General features: G+C 39.3%; 1 protein-coding gene across 10 annotated transcripts in view; it reads right to left on the reverse strand.

Annotated features, from left to right (window-relative positions):
- Positions 1-647: 647 nt before the first annotated feature.
- The window catches only part of msn (serine/threonine-protein kinase msn), a 225,024-nt gene continuing 202,833 nt past the window's right edge, over positions 648-22,838 (reverse strand). For all 10 annotated transcript variants that reach the window (XM_067158047.2, XM_067158046.2, XM_067158039.2 and 7 more), the window contains 2 exons: positions 21,697-21,885; positions 648-7,372 (listed from right to left, as the gene is read on the reverse strand). In XM_067158047.2, coding sequence (XP_067014148.1) covers positions 7,289-7,372; positions 21,697-21,885 — 273 coding nt within the window. In that variant the 3' untranslated portion in view covers positions 648-7,288. The remainder of the gene's footprint in view (positions 7,373-21,696; positions 21,886-22,838) is intronic.

The following is a 22,838-nucleotide window of genomic DNA, read 5'->3' on the forward strand; positions in this document are numbered from 1 at the left end:
CCCTGCGGGACTAGATTCCGGCACCTCGGCGTCTCCGAAGACCTTAAAAAGTAGTTAGTGGGACGTAAAGCAAATAACATTATTATTAAACAATCCTCACTTTTCGTGCTCTCTTCATCCTGTAATTGTGTGCTCGTGTTCTTTTTGATCTACACAAGGCCCTGGGCAAGAGAGCCACTCTCTCTACAAGCATCTTCAAATATTTAATAATTATATCTTTTAGTTAAATAAATGTATTGTATTACCTTAAAGCAAATACTTACTCTTCCAGACAAGCAAGAGTTTAACAAGAAGACAGGACAGTGACGACGAGGACAAACTAAATTTCAGAGTATCTCATAAATAACTAGGCTGAATGTGAGCATCATAAACACTCTTACCTCTGGTCCTCTGCTTATACAACGCAACAAAATGGGTCGCTTCTCCAGTCTCCTCACCTTCCACATTTTTCTGTTTTGACCCTGACAATGTGATTATCTTGTACTTCCTCATAATATGACAATCTTCACAAAATGTTGGACATTGAACACACAGACGAACACTGCTGAAAACCAACCATATAAGCACCATTCTGATAGTCGATAATAGGAATGAAGCAGTCATAAGGAACTGGTGGGAAGAAAGGAACATCAACATCCAAAGAGATGTTAACAGGAAAAAGATTCTTTATTTTTTTTCTCCTCATAGGTATAAAAAGCAACATTTTGACTACAGATATCACTCAATGCTTGGGTTCTTTGTCAGAATTATTTACCGAAAAAGTTTGTTTCTTCTGTACAAAAACACAAACGATCATTTTGTTTTCAACACTGAAACAAAGTGTACGGATCTTAATAAAGATATCCCAACTTTCAGCTCGTCATTCAAAAGAATCAGAATGTTTACAATGATCTGCACCTTGTGTTCTAGAAATAGAAAAAGAGACATTCGTGGCTACGACTGCCCTCTGCATGCAAAACTCTTCCACACAACCAGTAGTAATAATATTGTAATATATAAAAAGTTCAGCTCTACCAAGTCACAGTCACACAATATACAGGCAGGCACTCATTCGCTATTACACAATTATATAACAAAAATCTTGATACATGGCCCTACATAACATAGTATATATAATAAAATTGGAATCTCATATGTAAATAATGTTACACTTATAAAAACAAAGTAAAAAAACTATGATCTTTGGAGCTTTTATGTATACAATAGTAATATATATAAAAATAATAACAGCAGTGCCAGAAGGTAGGTAGTTAATGCCACAAGAGAATCTGGTTCACAGCAGCTCAGCATAAAAATGAAGAAGAAAGCACCATGAATGCAGGATCAATGAAATAAAACATATTTCACTTAATAAAAATGATTTGTTGAGGGGAAGACAGTGAATGTTGCTTAATGCTGTGCTGCACCATTCTATCCTGTTTAGTCGAGCTGAGAGGTATACCATCATACGTCATGTATAGACTGACTGTTACATATATCAAAAGGAGTGAAATGGTCCTTCAGTTTGAAGATTCCTTTCTCCAGGGAAGCTTGCTTCAATTCATTCATTTGCTATCAAAGAAAATCTGAAAGCAGTTGCAACACTGCTGTATATGGAAAATGAGAAAAACCCAAACATGCCTCAATTAGAAATTGCACTACATTTAAACAAGCCTCATTGGAATAAATTATCCAGATCCTAGGCCTGTGAAATGAGGCTCCTCCAGCAGTGCCATCTAATGATATCCACAGCTTTTACTGTAGAGTCTGCCTTGAAACAATCACCACCACCACCTTGTCTCCAGTCTTTCTGGGCTGCAATTTTGGATTATATTGCACATAGTAAACTTCATGTTAAACAGCATACTAACGTTATTACTTTTTATGAGACGTATTAAAACCAACTTTCAATACAAATCGTGATACACTGAACCAAACAAATGAACAAGACTTTTACAATGTTATATTAAAATGTAATACATGTTTCATCCCTCTGTGGTACATCTTCAGCTACACAGATTACAATACTTAAATTACATATCATTAAAATAGCGCCGTGTTACAAACTAAAGTGGGAACTTTTGAAAAAATCCACCTATAGCCTTAAATGCACTGGTAATTATTTGCTCGACAACGCTCCAGTAAAATGCAGTACTGCTACAACACACGTGTTATAAGATGTAAACATACTAAAAACTTCTGTTCAACTAAATTATTAATAGCGCAAGAGTTGAGTCAATGTCACATTAAAATAGCCAATTATTGTGCAAACTTATGATGTGCAGGTGCTGGACAAGTTAAATATGTAGGGTTCTAATTAGTACGGAACATCTCTCAAAAATGAAAGTCAGCAATGTTCTGGAAAAATATTATGGATGCTTTAGCATTCAGCCAAGAACAAGCCAGGGAACTCCTCGTTCGTGCCTGGTGAACATCGTTTCACAGTTACCAAAATTTAGTCCATTTAGGACTTGGTCATTCAAACCATGCCACGCTACTATGGCATAACAGTGCAGTGACTTTTCTTGATTGGGGGTCAGGATCATCCACAATAAAGATAATTATTTTTGCATCACTGGATGTGGTGTTAGTAAAGAGTATACCTACCGATGTATTATTAACACAATAAAATGTATTTAAACACGTCTGCGCAGCTACCACTGAGATATAATCATCTGCCCATATTATTCTATCAACAACGGCAATAGCTGCCTCTGTGGATCAGTGGTAGAGTGTCGGCCTCTGGATCCCAAGATAGCGGGTTCAAACCTGGCAGAGGTAGTCGGATTTTTGAACGGTGGAAAAAAGTCCATTCGACACTCCATGTCGTAAGATGTCAGCATGTAAAAGATCTCTGGTGACACATTTGGTGTTTACCCGATAAAATTCATAAAATCTCAGCCATAAGATGCCCAAGAGAGTTTCGGTTTACTCGCTCTGCCATCTAGTGGGCCTAGAGTAAAACGGAACGTCGAAATTGACGAGCAGACAGCCAGATGGCGTCAAACTGAAATGTCTGCACACGGTAGCTGAGGCCATACGATTATTATTATTATTATTATTATTATTATTAACAACGGTAATGTTCAAAAACAATGGAACTCAGATATATTACGAACTGTAGGAGCATTATTTCCTCTGCGTCTCCAGAAGTGTTCTCATACGTCACCTTGTAATAGTACAGTAAACCTCTCACAATGAAGACTTGCCAATTCTATTGCACGGCATTGCAGAACATGTTTGATGTGGTGTGTGGTCCAGATATAGAGTACCTAAGAGGAGAACCTGCAGACAAAGATCAAGTGATTACATGGAAAGCAACGATTCAGATCACGCTGAAAATCAGATTGTTCAGGCTGAAAGTAGTAGTTGTTGTAATAATAATAATAACAACAACAACAACAACCACCACCATCAGCATAACAACTTGGTGAAATTCCTTGATTTATACCATATTCCAATGATAATAATGCATCCCATAGGCCAAGTACTGATGAGTTTTCAATTATTCTATTACAGCCGTAGAAACTGTAAACCACAAAGCATGGTATCAGAGGGGACGCGGCAACCAAGATAAGAGCCCCACGGTCAGGTACTAGGTACTGAGGGCATCATAGGATGGACTGTAGCAGACTTTGGGAAGGCTGCACCTGGTAGATTTACTCGCCAAAATATCATGAAAGAAAATCCAGGACCTACACCACGTTCACAGTGGCATGTTTCTGACAACAGTGTTAAGTGTGTGTGTGGTGTCCTTTTATTGATTAATCTATACCAAAACACAAAAAACAATGTACAGAAACAGAGGCAAAACAATAATAATCATTAACTATGCATATTCATTCATTCATATCCTAGGCAAGGCCTTGTCGCTGCAACCACATTTGTCTCTCCTCTGCCGAGCGTTTCACGTAAACATATTTTTACAAATTCAGCTTGTCCATCACGGATACTTCTTCCTCTTCCCTTCTTACCCAGAACTATGCATATCGGGAACAAAAATATAATAAATTCGCATTGGCAGTTCTAGCGTTAATGTGACATTGATGCAACTCTTGCACTATTAATATTCAGTTGAACATGAAGGTTTTTAGTGTGTTTACATCATATAACGTGTTCGTTGTAACAGAACTGAATTTGACTGGAGTGTTCGAACAAATAATTACTGTGTTTTTAAGGCCACAGATGAGGGTTTCTTTAATTTCCCACCTCAATTTGTAACACAACACAGTGTTATTTTAAAATGCAATTTAAGTATTGTAATCTGTGTAGCTGAAGATGTGGCACAGAGGCACAAAATACGACTTTAGTGTATTTGGTGGTTTGGAAAGTAGAGTTATAACAGCCAACTAATATTCTGCTATATCCCTTGTTTCCTGTATTTTATATTTTTTGTAAAATGAATATTTGCCATCATTTGTTTAAACATCATAAATTACATCATTAATACCATACTATGCATTCCTCTTGGACTACTTTCTACTCTTTCCTCTTAAGTTATTCCTCTGTTAATTGTATGTAATCTACTATTGCAGTGAGACCAAACTATGCTCCTCACCTGCACCGAGACTCGTGGTACAAGCTTGTTGTACTCGCCAGCCAAGCAGGTCAAGCAAGAGTAACCTAGGATTTTGGTCATCTCTCACAGGCAGCACAGAACTGTCCTTCCCTATCCTTTCTCAGCTCGACTATTTCACACACACACAAACTACACCCTGCTGGAGAATCACGGCGAAAATTAAAAGCTTGTTTTTAACCTTGACATTCAAAGGAGCTCTTTCAAGTACTACAAACAAAGCACCAGTACAGACAAGGAGAGAAAGCATGGTTCACAACAGCAGATGATCTTTGTGCATTTCTTCTTCATTTTTTGACCACAGTATGCAGAGAGAAACTAAATTGTTCAGTTAAACAATCAAACTTCAGACATTCATAATAACACGTTTTTGGTTTAAGCAGTGCTCAGTACCAAGCCTCACATTTTCTATACAAATACACTTCAAACTAGACTTATAAAACAAGATATTTTTGAGCTCCCAGAACTTACAGTAAGGGATGTTATATGTGAAGAGAAAATGGAAACAACCTTTCCTTCCAAGCACCAATGACAGAGAATAGGTTCCATCAGCACAAACACAATGTTATCTCAATTGATATCTACTAATGCCCTTCAATTTAAGTACTAATTTTAAAACTTCAAAAATGTTGGCTATTGTGATGGCAGCCGCTGTGAACAAGACTTCAAGGTAAAGAAGAGAAGGAAATAAAGAGAACCTTCCAGTACCACAAAAGCTAAACAAAATTAATTGTGTAAGCCTTGTTTCAATGTCCAGTCTTGTCAATTGCACTCTAGGGGAGAAAGTGGTAGCATTTTACTTGAGATGGCACACAGTCCGTGGAGCTTCCTCATGGGAGAGACTAGACGTTCACACTCTCAATGAACAACCTCGGCAATTACGTGCTTTATTAGTACACCTCAATCAACGCCATGTCTAAACGACACCCCCCACTGAATCAATTAACATAAATAAAAGTCTGGACCATCATCCCCACAACTACGCTATTTCTAGCATAAGTGACATGAGAGATATGAGCAGTGTTCTTATTGTCACAAGATGAGCCTCAGCACCCTAGTCCTCACTTGGCAGGTTTCAACACTAGCAAAATGCCATTTGACCACCTTAACACTACAAACCTTCCAGAGAATCAGAAAATCTCTATGGTAGATGCATTACTCGTAACCCTGTGTATGCCCGATACACTTAACACTTACATTTTTGTCCTTCATTCCTGAAGTAAACATTTCCTACTTTTGCCTCTCTTTTTTTCTCTGGACTGGACTAAGCTATGTTTAGTTCTTCACCTCTCACCTTTATACTCCCTCCGATTCACTTACCATTCACGATCAAGTGCGTTGTTCTTGTTGGCAACCCAGGCTCAGGTCCCTAAGCTGTAAAGAACGCCAGCACCCTGTTTCACAAATCTTGCTCGCATGTTCACACTTCACCTATCTTGTTCTAACTTACCTAACCCAACTAAAAAAAAAAAAAAAAAAAATCAACTCCTGTCTCCCCTTAACAACTTGTTCAAGCGGTGTTCCAATCTTTCGAACACTTCTACATTTTCTTCTGCATCCCCTCTTGTTCATGTTGCAAGTCATGAATTTTTAAGACAGTTATGTAAAGATGGCCAAATTTCTCCTCTAGTAAAATTAACATAAACTAACATTTTATTATTGCACTTGGATGAATATTTATGACTGCATGTACATGAATACTCATCCAGATAAATTTTTCAAAAGTAGGCACCAAAAACTGCAAAAGTATGGATTATTCAGCTTACATACTTCAGTGTCATGCACGGCATTAGTTCCTTAGTTAGAAGACAGGTGTAAATCACGTACCAAGTGTGGTTGAAAATGCAACAAGTTTGAATTATTGCTTGTTCACGACAAAAAAAACACCCACCTGCAAGTTATTTTAAAAAAACTGCCAGAAATCTTGTAGCGGGAAGAAAGTATATCAGCAAAAGTTGTACTAACGATTGGCAAAAAAGCAAAACTTACCTACAAAAAAAAGAGGAGGTAATCACAGGGTGTTTCGTGGTGAAGAAACGAAGCATCCAGACATCGAAAATAGGCTGCGCAATTATGTGAATGAAAAGAGACAATACAGTTACAAGTTACAAAATTGTAACTCACGTTTTGTATTTTATAATTGTAGAACTCGACTCGTTGCTACAACAGCGTCCAAAGATTACGGCCCGTTCTTTTTAAACAAAAATATATTTTATGTAGGATTCATTTCTTGTAAATAAAAGACAAAGTAAAGCTCTGGTTTCCCAGTGCATCTAGTTCTCACCAGTCAAGCCGACCATGTGACACTCCAATAACTGCAGGTTCTCTGGCCGAGTAGCATTTGTCTTGTCCTCCCTGGGTTCAGTTTCTTCTAATTTAACATTTGTACATGGAATTGCTAATAATAAACACAGTAAGGCACATAACTGCCAAGTTAAGTTGTTCATCAACAGAGAGCCTCAGAAAGCAATTTAAAATAAACAATTACTGGTCTTAGACAATCACATTCAAGATCATTTGTCATGGAGGTTCTCCATCCTTGCATGACCAATGATCTACAGCAGAGATGCTGCATAACAGTTGAGTGGCAGTCCTCCATATTTAATGCTTTTCCCTAGCACCAATTTGTTACTATGAACATCCATTACACAGCACCTCAAGTGAGAAGGCATGAGGAAACTCCCTGCATCCACCACATCTGATGACACTCCCATGCTTGCTAGTCTCCCGTTATCACCAGTTGGCCATTCCAGGCTTGTTCAGCGTCATGAAGTAGATCTGGCACGACGAGCCACCCTTGGCTGAAGAGAAGAACACCTGGACACAAGACATAACCTAACTTGTCATACATACCATGGATTAAACACAAATTGTAACAAAACCACCATCATACTGGGAGAACAACACACCACAATGTCTCTACTGTGGTACCTTTTGAAATGAAACACAACTGAAGCTGATGGTGTTTGTTGTTTAAAGGGGCCTAACATCTAAGTCATCGTCCCCTAATTGTATTTCACACAGGTGACGCAAACCCATGATGTTCCTCACCTAGGTGTACTAATCACAGGCAACGCACAGACCCGTGGTGTTTCTCACAATGGTACTGATTACGGGTACTGGAAAACCCATATTGATTCACCTTCTATTGCCACTACTAATCACAAACCCATTGTGTATCCAGAGGTGCCAACCTTTGAAGTGACTTTTCAGTAATCCTCACCTACCGTCAGAAACTTTGAGTCTATGCATATCATCCTCCTCCCTTCTCGATAATGACGCCCCCGCCCTTTCCGACAGCAATCTATCAATATCATATTACACAATAAAATTTCCACATTACCAGTCAGTTCTGTGATTAAACATTATTTATAGCTTATTTACGTACCCAGCAACTAATTTCCATTGTGAGTTTTCTTGAAGCATCCTTTCCCCTGTGGTAACATTTTCACCTTCTGAACAACACATAAAATCAACTTCATGGTCCATATCGCACTTTAACAGATTCACAACTAAGTATTTTTTATTTTCCATCTTGTCGATATATTAGTTGCTTTAGGCAACTTATTGGTTAAAAGTGTTTAGATGAAGTTGTTAATAATATACGAAACATGTACCATTTTTAACCAATAAGTTGCCTTAAGCAACTAATGTATCGACAAGGTGGAAAATAAAATATACTTACAAGGGAACATCGGCAATGGTTAAGTTGCTGATCACGATGAAACTTGGAAAACACATTGAGGTACACGTAAAAACGATGTCAGCATCAATCTTGGGTGCCAACATTCATTAGGGTGTTAACTACAGGGCCTAAAAGTTGCGACATTTAAAATTCCGCACGATCAGCGATTAATTCCTGCTGGCCAATGCTAAGCCGGCACACTGCATGCCTGGAAACACGCCCCTGCACCTCCTCCCCGCGCTTGCCGGCTGCTTAGTTGTTGAACGGGACCAGCTCTATACTTTTCATACTATAATTACTGAAATTCTTTAAATAACGTTCCGTTTCACACATAATGATAATAAATAACCTAAACTAGTATACCCATATTTTTACTCAAATGTTATATTTTCACTCCTGCTAATTCCGGTGAGTTGTCACATTCGTGGGTACAACTCCGAGTTAAGTACCACCAGGCGTGGTCAAACGTTGGATGGGGTACGCGTCCTACCTACGCTTAAAATATTATTTACTTCTAAAATGCCTTAAAGCTGTCGGTACTGTCCTTTAGAGTGGACATACATATGGAATGAATTAAATTAAATAACCCACAATGTTAACTACCTTTTCATGTACAGATTTTATGTGCCCAGGTAGAGGATCTCAATGAATGTAATGACATTCGGTACCTCGGGATATCAAAACCTGGTTATAGGTCCAGATCATCTTTTTATGTCCCCTTCCCCCCACCAATTTTGTATACGCTATCAGTTGTGTCATGACGAAACGACATCGCGAACGACAACAACAATTATAAACTCCGAAGTTGAAACTACTGGCATTTTCCATATTGCGTACTCAGGTATAAGGAATAGGCCTATAGGTAGACCGTTTTTATTTAGTGCTTGTACTGAATGATTTGTTTTGCAGTGACAGGCACAACACATTTCAATTGCAGCAATGGTTGTTGAATATAAATAAATTTAATGCATAGGCAACTTTGATATGAGTATGACATGGAATGTAGTAAAGTTTGACGTAATAAGAAAAGCCTTGAAAAATAAAAAAGATGTGCATTTATATATGCAGTAGATATACAGTAATCACAGGCAGACCTGTAGTCTTACTGTACCGATACTTTTGCATTATAGCTAACGAAGGTCTATGTATTCAACAAGCACCGATATTAAAGTATCACACTACAGTCTTCTGGGTATATTGGCAGTTACATATGCAAAAAGTTAAATGGCTATTGTACGAACTGGTACAACAACAAACAATGACAAGGCAACACAATAAATGACTCCGTATACATTACATCGGGCAAACTCCCCATCAATAATTGATAGTAAACAAAAACAATCTTTGGTCTATTCGAAACATTAGAAAATACTGAAAAGAAAACCGAAACAAGACACAATTAACAACAGGCACCATACTTCTTTTTTTGCTAATTGCGTTATGTTGCACCGACACAGATAGGTCTTATGGTGACAATGGGATAGGAAAGGCCTAGGAGTTGGAAGGAAGCGGACGTGGCCTTAATTAAGGTACAACCCCAGCATTTGCCTGGTGTGAAAATGGGAAACCATGGAAAACCACCTTCAGGGCTGTCGACAGTGGGATTCAAACCCACTATCTCCCGGAAGCAAGCTCACAGCCACACACCTCTAACTGCACGGCCAACTCGCCTGGTGCAAACGTTTTCATGAACATTTCAGAAAACGTAAACTGACTAATACAATGTGAAAATTACAAACGAGAGATATAAGGAAGGCTGATAAGAGTACGCAAAGTGTAGCACCGGTTCTCTATAAGACGGGCAGGTGAGGGGAGAAGGGAAACGTGCGGTGGCGAACCAGGAGGCATGGAGGTGTGTAGGGGAGGAGGTGCAGAGGCGTGTCTCCAAGCACGCAGTGTGCCGGCTTACCATGGGCCAGCAGGTATTCATAGCTGATCGCGCGGAATTTGAAATGTCGCAACTTTTAGGCCCCTTAGTTAACGCCTTAATGAATGTTGGCACCCAAAATTGATGCCGATGTCTGTTTTACGTGTACCTCAATGTGTTTTCCAAGTTTCATCGTGATCGGCGACTTAACCATTGCCGATGTTCCCTTGTTAGTTGTGAATTCTGAACAATAAGCGATTCCGGTGTAGATGTGCTCAATGTAGGCCTGAAGTCCTCCTGGTTCTTTTGCCCATAAACACTACAAAGTATTTCTGTGGGAGAGATGTCCAGCTCCATGGCTAAATGGTTAGTGTGCTCGCTTTTGGTCACATGAGTCCCGGGTTTGATTCCCAGTAGGGTCAGGAATTTTAACCATCATTGTTTAATTTCGCTGGCACGGGGGCTGGGTGAATGTGTCATCTTCATCATTTCATCCTCATCACGACGCGCAGGTCGCCTACGGGAGTCAAATCAACAGACCTGCACCTGTTGAACCGAACATGTCCTCAGACACTCCTGGCACTGAAAGCCATAAACCATTTCATTTGTGGAAGAGATATTGTCAGGTACATTTAATATTGCAATAATGCAACATGAAATTTTATTGTTGAGAAGAGCAGAGTAGAGCTCCTTCATTCACAATGAATTTCACAACACTCACGGGTAGCAAAAGGGAGCGACTATTGAATTACAAGCACTGAAACGAGGAGGATTGAGCAGTTACGATTCATTTTTCCTACGTTTCTTTTTTCCGTAGAAATGTATTTTTTTGTGATGCCAATTTTCTGTAATATTTCCCCTTTGAGCGTTATACCGCAATCATGAGGAAAAACCCATAATAATTACAGATAATCCATAATAGTCGGCATCTCTGTGTACCTAACATAGTTGTAGTACTTGCAAGAAAAGGTGACCCATGGTGATCCTCGCATGATGGTACTAATCACAAGTACACTGACTTAGCAAATGTCATGGGGATAGTCACCTAATAGCATGTGGGGCCTCCTCTAGCCCTGCGAACTGCAGTAAGACGCCGTGGAAGTGAGTCGACAAGTCCCTGGTAGTCCTCTGGATGCTCTCTCTCTCTCTCTCTCTCTCTCTCTCTCTCTCCAGTCGTTCCACTCATGACTGAGTATCGTGACCCAAGGACTTTGTTGTTTCTTTTATAAGCTGATACCATTCTGTACGTACTTGCGTTTTCCGGACAGTAACTCTCCAAGGTAAGCCCATGATCTTTCTTACTTGATCAACCCATCTTTTTGCGACCCGTCCTCGTGTCATACCAGAAACTTTTCCTTGGACAATTAATTTTTCCAGGTTGTCATCCTCTCTTCTCATAATGTGTCCAAAGAATTGTAGGATTCTCTGGTACACAACTTGGCATAAACTTTCTTGTATTCCAATTTCCCGGATGACAGAATCATTCGTTCGCCTGGCTGTCCACGGTATTCGCAACATCCTTCTCCAACAACACATTTCAAAGGCGTTGATCCGGTACCTGTCTTTAGCTTTTATGGTCCAAGGTTCGCATCCTTACAGGAAGATCGAGAACACAAGCGAATGGACTAATCTTTCCTTCATATTCATAGATATTGCTCTATCTTGCCAGATCATCTTTAATTTTGCCATAGCTGTACGTCCTAGAATGATGTGATGTTTGATTTTCTTTTTTGCAGCTACTTTTATCCTCGATTATTGAACCAAGATAAGGAAACTGACAGACTCTTTGGAGATTGTTCAGGTGCTGTGACAGCTGAATCTCTGCACCTTTGTTGACAGTCATTAGTTTTGTCTTGTTCCAATTAATTTCCATGCCAAGTTTGTGACTTTCCTGTTGTACACGATCCATTATCTCGACAAGCTCCTGTACAATGCTGGCTACAAGTGTGGTGTCGTCTGCAAAACGGAGGTTATTAATTCTCTTCCCACCAATCGAAAATCCTCCTTCCCAACTGTCGAGGGCATGCCTCACCATAGATGTTAAACAATTGAGGTGATAAGATGCATCCTTGTCTCACACCTTCGGAGACTTTGAAACTTGATGATAGATCACCATCAACTCAGACTTTGGCCAAGTTGTTATCGTATAAGCCTTTTATAAGTGAAATGAGATGAGAGGGAATTCCCATTTCCTCTAGAACACACCACAACTTCAGCCACAAAACACAATCGAAGGCCTTTTGGTAGTCAATGAAGCACAGAAACAAAGGAATGTTTAATTCATGTGCCTTTTCAACCAACTGACGTATATTTAGAATCTGTTCTCTAGTTCCTCTTCCCTTGACAAAGCCAGCCTGTTCTGATGGGAGCTGATATCTAATGTAAGGTTTCAAACGTTCATTTATGATATGCAATAATATTTTACTTGCATGTGATATTAGTGAGATGGATCCCGCAGTTCTGGATGCAGCTCACACAAAATCGTTTGCAGAGCGGCCGCCAATGCTGGTCTGTTCGTGGATGCAAGATCCATGGCACGGAGCCACGGACAGGCAGGGGATACCGTGGGTGTGTTTGTCTGTGTCCCCCACCCACAGAGGGTGCTGAAGTTGAATATCACAGTGTTTTCTCTGCTTTAACCTTAGGTATCTTTTTTTTTTTTTTTTTTGTAGGACAGTACGTAGGTGGTTTGAAAAGTTCTCGGAATGTTCTAGAATTAAGTATCTTACCTCGGTGGAACTGCTTTTATTTTTCAACATAGTCTCCCGGAAGACTAATGCATTTCATCCAGCGATGTTCCAATGCCTCGATCCCATCTCGAAAATGAGATTCCTCCAGGCCTGCAAAATACCTCTCAATTCGGCTGTCAGTTCTTCCCTTGTAGAAAATCTCCGTCCACCGAGGAAAATACTCAGCTTGGGGAATAGACGAAAGTCTTATGGTGCCAAATCAGGTGAATAAGGTGGATGTGGCAACAATTCGTACCCCAGTTCATGAAATTTTGCCATGGCAATAACACTTGTGTGCGGCGGAGCGTGGTCCTGATGAAAGATGACCTTTTTCCTTGCCAAACCAGGCCTTGTTTTGCGTATCTTTTCCTGTAGTTTGTCTAGGAGGTTTGCATAGTATTGCCCCGTAATTGTTTGGCCAGTAGGAAGATAATCTATCAGCAGAATGCCTTTTGCATCCCAGAAAACTGAGGCCATGACCTTTCCGGCCAAATGCACTGCCTTTGCTGTCTTTGGTGGTAATGAATCAGCATGTTTCCACTGCTTTGACTGCTGTTTTGTCTCTGGGGTATAGTAGTGGACCCATGTTTCATCTGTAGTCACAAACCGGCACAAAAAATCTTGTTGGTTGCACTGAAAACGGGCCAGACTTTGTTCGGACATTTCCAATCTGGTGAGTTTATTGTCCAATGTCAAGAGCCGCGGCACCCATCTTGCGGATAATTTTTTCATACCCAATTCTTCGGTTAAAATATAACATACCCATTCAGAAGACATCCCTACAGCTTCAGCAATCTCCCGCACTTTCAGTCGACGATCCTCCATGACCATTTAATGCACTTTTGCGATAAATTCCGGGGTCGTAACACTTTTTGGCTGTCCACTACGCGGATCATCATCCAAGCTCTCCCGATCAAATTTAAACTCGCTGGTCCACTTGGCAACAGTTGAAAATGAAGGAGCAGAGCCCCCTGTGTGTTCTGAAAGTCGGCATGAATTTCCTTTGCTTTCATACCTTTCTTTACAAAGTATTTAATCACTGCTCGAATCTCAGTTTTTTTCCATTGTCACAAATCACTACGCCGGAACAAAAACAAAGAGTCGTCACTACCACACTCCTGCAGCTAGAGCACTGACGCGCCACGTGTTCACTCACAAAGGATGTGTGATTATTGCGCTGGAACCTCGTTGCTCTAGCAATGACATCTAGCGGTGATTCCGAGAACTTTTCAAACCGTACTCGTATACAGTCAAGAGTCACCTCAAGATGTTTTGGATAAAGATTAAATTACATTATAAGATACACTTGGAGTTTTGTAGTTGCCAGTGTATTGTTGAGATAAAAACAAGCAGATTCCATCTTATTCAAGCCAGGCTGTAATCTTTGGTGAAACAAACAAGAGAGGAATTTAAGATATTTCCAGTAGTTATTTGCTTATAACTTGGCCTCAGAGATGTTCGGCATTCTTATCAACTTGTGTGAATAGAAGCTTATTAACTAATTTTACCTACAGGATGTGTCCACAAGTAGGTTTACTTTGTTTTTCATGTTACAGACGGCTTAATACCCTCTCCATGGGTTCTTGGTTTTCCTGCCACATGTCTCTCCTTGTTGGCTCCATCCTCATTACATGTCCAAATCACCTCAATCTGGACACGCCGACCCGATTTAATAATGTCGTCTCAATCCCAGCTTCCTTTCTAACAATGCCAGTACTTAACACTAGAACGGTGGGGAATCTGACATTCCTAGAACAGCGGTAAGGGGTCATTTTGACCCATCATACGAAATGCTTGGAAACGTTCAAAATATAACACAATAAAACATGTAATTTCTTCTACTCGGTTTCCACAACTTTATTTTACACATAAGGACATGAAATGAGTGTATGGACCTTTTATGTTACTGATGGACATATGAATAATCACAAACAACGGCACTATGTTTCTGTTTCTCTAAGGAGTTTTCACGAAATTAACCAATCTAACACCTTTTCTTAGTCAGCCGTCCACAGTGCAACAATTCAGTAATTCTTTAGGCAAATTAAAAACATGCTAAACACATTTAGCACACCCAACTTCTACTTTTCGTGCACATTTTCCGCACACTGCTTTGAGGCACTTGCTGCACGCATCACTAGACTTGTTGCCTTTACACATACCAACTTGGCACTTCTTCCGCTTTTTAGATGGACACGGTCCTACAGCCTCCTCTTGCTGTTGTTGCCCTTGCTCGTTCCGCCTTGTTAGTTCACTTGCCAGCTGGAGGATGAACTTCTTTCGCTTTATCTTCCTACCGGTTACTTGCTTGTAAATGACCCAAGCATTGATAGCTGTTAGGTCAAGGATATTGTAAAAGACATGCATTGGCCACCTCCTACATGCACATTTGGTCGAACACTCGGGCTAGTTTGTCATAAATTGGGTAAATCTGCACCTGGTTTTGCTGGGAAGTAATTGTTCATCGACTGTAATATTTTCACTTGGGCGGTAACAGTGAAGGCAATTTTCCACGAATTTGTCCTAGATTTCAGAGACAAGAGCGAACCTGTTAGCTGGCAGGCGCTCAGCTTAGGTTGATTTCTCGTCGGAACGGAGGAATCTGAGAAGCTCTCAAAAATCTATCTCTTGACACTGTGTCCTTCATGAACTGCTGTCCACAAGAACGCGAACACAGTTCATCCACAGACACACCTTTCAAACATAGGACACCACGGATATATATGAGGGCAATCATAGCCTCCAACTCCTCGAGTGACACGGTCCAGTCCGTGAAGTTCTTTCTCAGCGTTTGATTATGTGTCGTTTCATTAGACAAAGCATCGATTCATCAAAGAGGAGATGAAAGGCACTAACGGCAGAGTCGTAAACTCGGTGGTAAGAATATGTTGTGGGACCTCCCTGCTCCCTCTGGACGTTCACCGAAACCCGCTTTTGAGATGAAGAATTCAAATCCAAGATCTCCCACTCGGTTCCATCTCGGGCAACCATCTTCACTGTTGAAAAACCTAAATGAGACAGACATTTGGGGCGAGTTCGGAGAGAGATCAGCATTTTGAACTTCTCCTGCGGACAATTCATCCTCTGTCTTGTTGTGATCTTCGTCCTCACTTGTCTCTCTTGTCTCAAGCAAAAAATCACCATATGAATTGGATAGTTCACCTTCCGACTCAACGTCGGAATTTTCATACGAGACACCTCGTCAGCAGAAAGATAATCGTAGCATGACATGCCTGTAGGAAGAACACTTTCTAAATGACGAGGTGAATACAATAATCCCGCTATTTGGAACACTAATCTGACAGTAATAATGTTTTTTGCTTTACGTCCCACTAAGTAATCTTTTACGGTTTTTGGAGACGCCGAGGTGCCGGAATTTCGTCCTGCAGGAGTTTTTATGTGCCAGTAAATCTACAGACAGGAGGCTGACGTATTTGAGCACCTTCAAATACCACCGAACTGAGCCAGGATCGAACCTGCCAAGTTGGGGTCAGAAGGCCAGCGCCTCAACCATCTGAGCCACTCAGCCCGGCTCATCTGACAGTAAGAGCTCAACAATACTGATAATAATGGCCGGATACACACTGTTGTCTGACAATGCAAACTGTTATAATAAGGAATATTGTACAAGTGTCGAAATGACCCCTCCCGCTGTCCAGGGTATGCCATATCTGAAATCAATGAAAATGTAAATATTTTGTCAAGTGTGATACATCACCGTGAACAGGATAAAAAAGCTATGAAAAGTCAAGATATTTGAAGAGAAATGATACAAGAGTGCGAACATTATTAAAGAAAAATTGAAGGCGAGTGTCATTTTGACTCCTTCCGCTGTTCTAGTGTTAACTGGTCCAGTTTGCTTTTTGAATTGTGGACCTCAGGAACTTCATCTCAGATGCCTGCAACCTTGATGAGCCCTTAGTCAGGGTGCAGATTTCAATACCATAGGTAAAGATTGGTATGAAGTACTGACTGAACATCACCAGCTTTGATTTTGTTGGTACTTCAGGATCCCAGAGGAGTGTACGTACTTGCTGATAAAAGTGCACGCTATTTGCCACCTCCTTTGTTCCTGTAGGTCTTTTCTGCTCGGATGGCGGGCAGCCTACATGCTGTCAAGAGAAGTGGGGTGCGAGCAGTATGTCACATCCCAATCAGACAAAAGATCGCCTAGTGGTGGCGCTAAGAACTACTCAGTCGCCAGGGAAGTTTGCTGCGCTCACTTTGCTCTACGAACTGCTGTGTTGCCGGGTAGTCTTACAGTGTGTGCGTGGGCATTACACACAGCTTGTTTGACAAGATTGTTTTAGGATTATTCTTGTTCTGTGTGCAATTCTTGTCGCGTCCTTTATTGCATTCTTCGATTAGCGTGTTCGTGGCATGTGATGTGACGTTAGTTTCTATTCTACTGTTTCTATTTGTGTTGTTCTATGTTGTTGTATGAAATAACTGCACTATATATCTTACAATGGTGAAGAGGAAGAAGATAAGGAGTCAGGGTAGAAAAATGATCAGCAATGTTCATGAATATTTTCAAAAGGAAGCAGAAAATAATGGCCCTTTAGCGAGTGTGTATAAAGTGCAGCAGAGAGAGTCGGAAGCTTGTCAAGTTAGTAGTAAGCGAACTGTTCAGCGTATAGTAAAGGAAGGTAAAGACAATACCCACCCATATGGTTCCATCTCATTTCAATCACCGCGCAAACGAATCAAAATGACTGTATAACAAAGGCAATCGACGGATTCCATAAAGATGTAACAAGAACAACTCTCCTCAGTTATTACGTAAAGGGTGACTACCCGACGCTGAACAACTTACGTGGTGATTTAGAAAAAGATAAAATTTAAATGGGGAATTACTTCATTGCGGAAGATACTGAAGTCTATGGGGTTCAAGTATTTAAAAAAAGTAACGATGGGAGAAGATTTTTAATGGAGGGAGGCGATATAGTAACAGCCAGAGTAATATTTTTGAGAAAAATGCATAAGGACCCTTTGCTCCATATATTTTATTTAGATGAGACATTCATCAGAATTATGCTCCAACGAATATCTAGCAAGATAAAGAGGGTACAGGAGGTTTAAAAGTTCCTGTAGGGAAAGGTGGATGAATTATTGTTTGTCACGTAGGTTCCAGTCACACTGGCTTTCTACAGGAATGTAAATTGGTTTTCAGGCCAAAGGTGAAATCGAACAGTGATGACCACCACACTGATATGAACGCAATAGTTTCTAAAGAGTGGCTTTTGAAATTTTTAGACGGTCTTGATGAAAGAAATATCAAAGATGCAGTGATTGTAATGGACAATGGCAGCTGCCATTGGGTACAGCTAGAATGAATCCCTACAACGAACACACGAAAAGCTGATATTATATCATGGTTATCTGCTAGGAATATTCCTCATGACACCAATCACACCAGAGTCGAACTGTTCTCTGTTGTGAAACTAGTCAAGTCAATGTACGAAATTGATACACTTGCTGACAGAAGGGGTCGTACCGTTATTCACCTGCCACCCTACCACTGTCAATATAACCCCATAGAGCTGGTTTGGGAAAATATTAAAACTGCTGTAGGGAAAAGGAACAAAATGTTCAAACTAGCTGAGTCCAATCTTTAATGAAAGAGGAGCTGGATAAAGTAACCGAACAGAAGTGGAAGGCTTGTGAGTCACATGCTGAAAAATTTCAAGAAGACAATTACAAAAGGGACATGGTAATGGACAGAGTCATGAACAATATCATAAATCTCTGAGACAGCCACAGTGAGGAGTCGAGTGACGAGGATATTTCTGGTGACGATGACGAGTGTCAGAGTGCTATAACATGGATACTTCAGTTGGAATAAGGTAAGGTAAAGTAAGATAATAAGAACATAAGAAAATGTGTTGTGTAACTCTGTACTTTTGAACGAAATGTTTTTTGGTTTGTTGTCAATGCACTTGTTATATGCATTATTAATTAACTCGTATCATACTACATCGAAGATATAATAAAATAATAAAAATAAAGAAATAAAAAATAAAATAAAAATAATAAAACTCACCCACAGTCTATACTGGAACTATAACAAACGAAGCTCTGTATTTCATAGTTACGTGGATTTCAACACAACTTTAACACGCGCGTGGGCACTCCTGGCAACATTGTAGTAATAGGCCCCTGTCTCTTTCCCTTAATGGCCTCTCGTGTCGTACTGGAATGGTCGCCCCCATACTCCCTGCTTCCCCTGACAGCATGTAGGCCGCCCACCATCACAGCAGAAAAGACTTGCAGTGAATCTCGAGATAATAATAATAATAATAATAATAATAATAATAATAATAATAATAATAATAAAAAAGATAATAATAACAATAATGTTATTTGCTTTGCGTCCCACTAACTACTATGTACAGTTTTCAGAGACGCCGTCGTGCCGGACTTTAGTCCCACAGGAGTTCTTTTAAGTGCCAGTAAATCTACTGACACAAGGATGATGTATTTGAACACCTTGAAATACCACAGGACTGAGCCAGGTTCGAACCTGTCAAGTTGGGGTCAGAAGGCCAGTGCATCAACTGTCTGAGCCACTCAGTGTTAATAAACTTAACCATGATAGGTTAATATTGTGTTTGGTCCGTATTGACTGGTCTGAATGTATAATATTACTATTTATAATAGTTTATTTAAATCCGCCTTGATCAATACACTCATTAAATGAAAGAAACATTATTAATTAAACCATACATGTTTCGGGAAATCTCAACCATTCCCTTCATCAGTGGTTAGATCAAAGAATAAAACAATATGACACAATCTTTTGTTTTACAATTTGAAGGAGTATTGTGCCCCAATACATCATATCAAAGAGTAAATGCAACACAGCAAATTAAGCAAGGTGGAAATTGAAGAATTTTTGACATTACTAGAATTTACTTTGGAAAATAACTATTTTGTTTTTGACAACAAAATTTACAAACAGTCTAAAGGCCTAGCAATGGGTTCGCCGGCTTCAGGTATTTTAGCTAACATATTCATGGATTACATAGAATATAATAAAATAGTGGATAAAATAGATGGATTGATTACATGGTTGAGATACGTCGATAATATATTTGTTATTATCGATGAACGAAAGGTTAAACCTGATGGTATATTACAGTATTTAAATACTTTGGATAGACAAGTGCATTTTACGATGGAATCTGAAAATGATAGGACTTTAAATTATTTAGATTTGACAGTTACTAGAAATTCTGGTCATTTTGATTTTCAAATTTTCAGAAAAGCTACTCAAACAGATACTATTATCAGAAATGACTCCAATCATCCAGGTCAACATAAAAAGGCAACATTTTACAGTTTAATTAATAGAGCTATGAACATACCTATGTCTAAGAAGAATCATAATAGAGAGATAAATATAATCCATCAAATCGCTCGTAGCAACGGATATTCCAACAGATTTATTAATAGAATGATAAATAAAGTGAAAAATGAACCTAAAACAACTTTAATTAAAGAGCGAAAAGAGAAAAAGAAATTCGTAGTTCTAACTTTTCGAAATAAGCACTCTTATCAACTGGCTAAAATTTTCAGGAAAAAGAACATCAATGTCACATACAAAACGGATAATAATACTAATAAGATAATTTTCAATTCAGATAAAATAGAGAATAAATGTATATTTAATAAATCAGGAATTTACAAATTAACATGCCAAACATGTAAACAACGATACATAGGACAGTCCGGAAGAAGTTTGGCTATAAGGTACAAAGAACACGTTAATGTGGTCAAACATAAAAGATATTCGGCAATGGGAGAACATATGGTTGAAATGAATCATAAATTTACAGACATTTCCAATGACATGAAATTATTACATTCGACCAAAAAGGGAAAACTGATGAATGTTTTGGAAAATTTTATGTAATTCTGAATCAAGTTTAAATGAGAAAAGTACAGAAGATAACCCACTGTTTAGGCTAGCATATAATCATTTAAGGAACAAAAAGAAGAAAAACTTGAAGATCCTAAATTTGTATAGTGTTCTCATTCAGTTCAAAATTGTATGTATTTATCATTTTTTATAATATTTCATAAGTTCTCTTTACTCTTTGATATGATGTATTGGGACACAATACTCCTTCAAATTGTAAAACAAAAGATTGTGTCATATTGTGTTATTCTTTGATCTAACCACTGATGAAGGGAATGGTTGAGATTTCCCGAAACATGTATGGTTTAATTAATAATGTTTCTTTCATTTAATGAGTGTATTGATCAAGGCGGATTTAAATAAACTATTATAAATAGTAATATTATACATTCTGAGCCACTCAGCTCGGCATGTCTCGAGATATTACACTGCCGAGGTATGTAAAGCTTTCCACACTTTCTAGCATATGGTTTCCTAGCATGATGTTCACTGGTCGCCCCTCTCTCTGTTTACTGCCATCACTACTGTTTTGGGTTCGCTTATCTTGAAACTGAACTCCTGGAACTTAACCTTCCATTCATTGAGCCACAACTATACTTGTTCCTCAGTTTCTCCCCAGATCATAACATCCATGATTCACATTGAATATTCCATGGACCAATTAAAAGTTCAGCCAAATTAAGCTTAATATAATGATATTTTTCTCTCTCCACCGAAGGGTTTCATTTTTGGACTCTTATTGTCTCCGAGATGCACTTCACAATCAGCATGCACTCAAGATGAAAAAATGTCAAAGTTATATGTCGGACAAGGCCAAACAAGTGTTCACAATTTAAGACAACATACGACAGTCCGTAAACAAGTATAATGGTGCTAACAATATGAACGACTATTTCTGGATCTTTATTATCAGTTGTGGTCTAGGAACTAAATACACACCTTATCGTTTCGCTCGCAGAGAAACTTGAGCCGTTGAGACTTCTTGTGCATGAACACTCCGTCAAGGTGACCCGTCTCCACACTGCGGATCTCGATCGCCTTGTTGCCCCATCCCATGATCTGTCCCGTGCCGATGTATGCCACAGACGTCGGCATTTCACCCCACTGTAGCACGATGTTCTTCGATACCTACATAAAAGGAGGCAAAAACCTTAACAGAAGAGTGGAAATTTTAAAGGTACAAGTGCCAAAATGAAAAGCTTGTTATGACCATCAAAGGGATGCATGTGCCAAGGTTAATATACCTTTAAAAGCGTATAGTGCCATGGCAATTCAGAGTGGTTAGAACAAGTTCTCAATTGTGTTCTGATATAAACGGCTATGTTATTTTTCCACCGGCTTGTAATTTCACATGTTCACTTACATGTTTCTGCTTTCATTTTACTTTGCACTTTACAATTAATATGAGTGAGAACATATCAGCACAAAAACAAAAGATAAAAAGCAATACAACTTAATGCAACAGAATTAGAGGGAAAAAGCATAACACACATGGAAACATTTCTTGCACTGCCATTTTGTCTCACTTCTGTTCTGAGCACACAAAACATCTCTTGGAGAAATTGTTCTTTCTATCAGTCCAGGGATGTGCATGGCAAAATGAGCCCACTTTGTAGCTTAGAGCCGCAGAGGGGCTGTCCCCTAACCTTGTAGTTAGGCAGTCTAATCAGAGAGAGGGGGGAAGAAGAAAAGAACACATATACCGTATTTACTCGCGTATTAGACCCCCTTTTTCCCCACTTTTACAGCCAAAAATAGTAAAGGGGGGTCCAATATGCGATAACCTCAAAATTTTGTGCAGCAAAAACTTGACTTTTAGGTTATAAAGAGCTATAAATTGTATGCTTAAGTTTTCTATACTATTATTTAACAAACTTAGAATGTATTTAAGTTATACTGGCCATTTTCGTCGGAAGGCAGTATTTCTAAACGTAAAAAGACAATAAATGGTGAACATGACTTCCGTTTTAGATACTCATAGCACATTATTTGTTACATCTCATTAATTCCTCTGGTGAGGGCTGATGTCAGGAAGGGCATACAGCCGTAAAAACTCGCTACGAAGATTCGTCTCACTTGAT

Source organism: Anabrus simplex, chromosome 14, assembly GCF_040414725.1.
Source record: "Anabrus simplex isolate iqAnaSimp1 chromosome 14, ASM4041472v1, whole genome shotgun sequence".
Taxonomy (NCBI): Eukaryota; Metazoa; Arthropoda; class Insecta; order Orthoptera; family Tettigoniidae; genus Anabrus; species Anabrus simplex.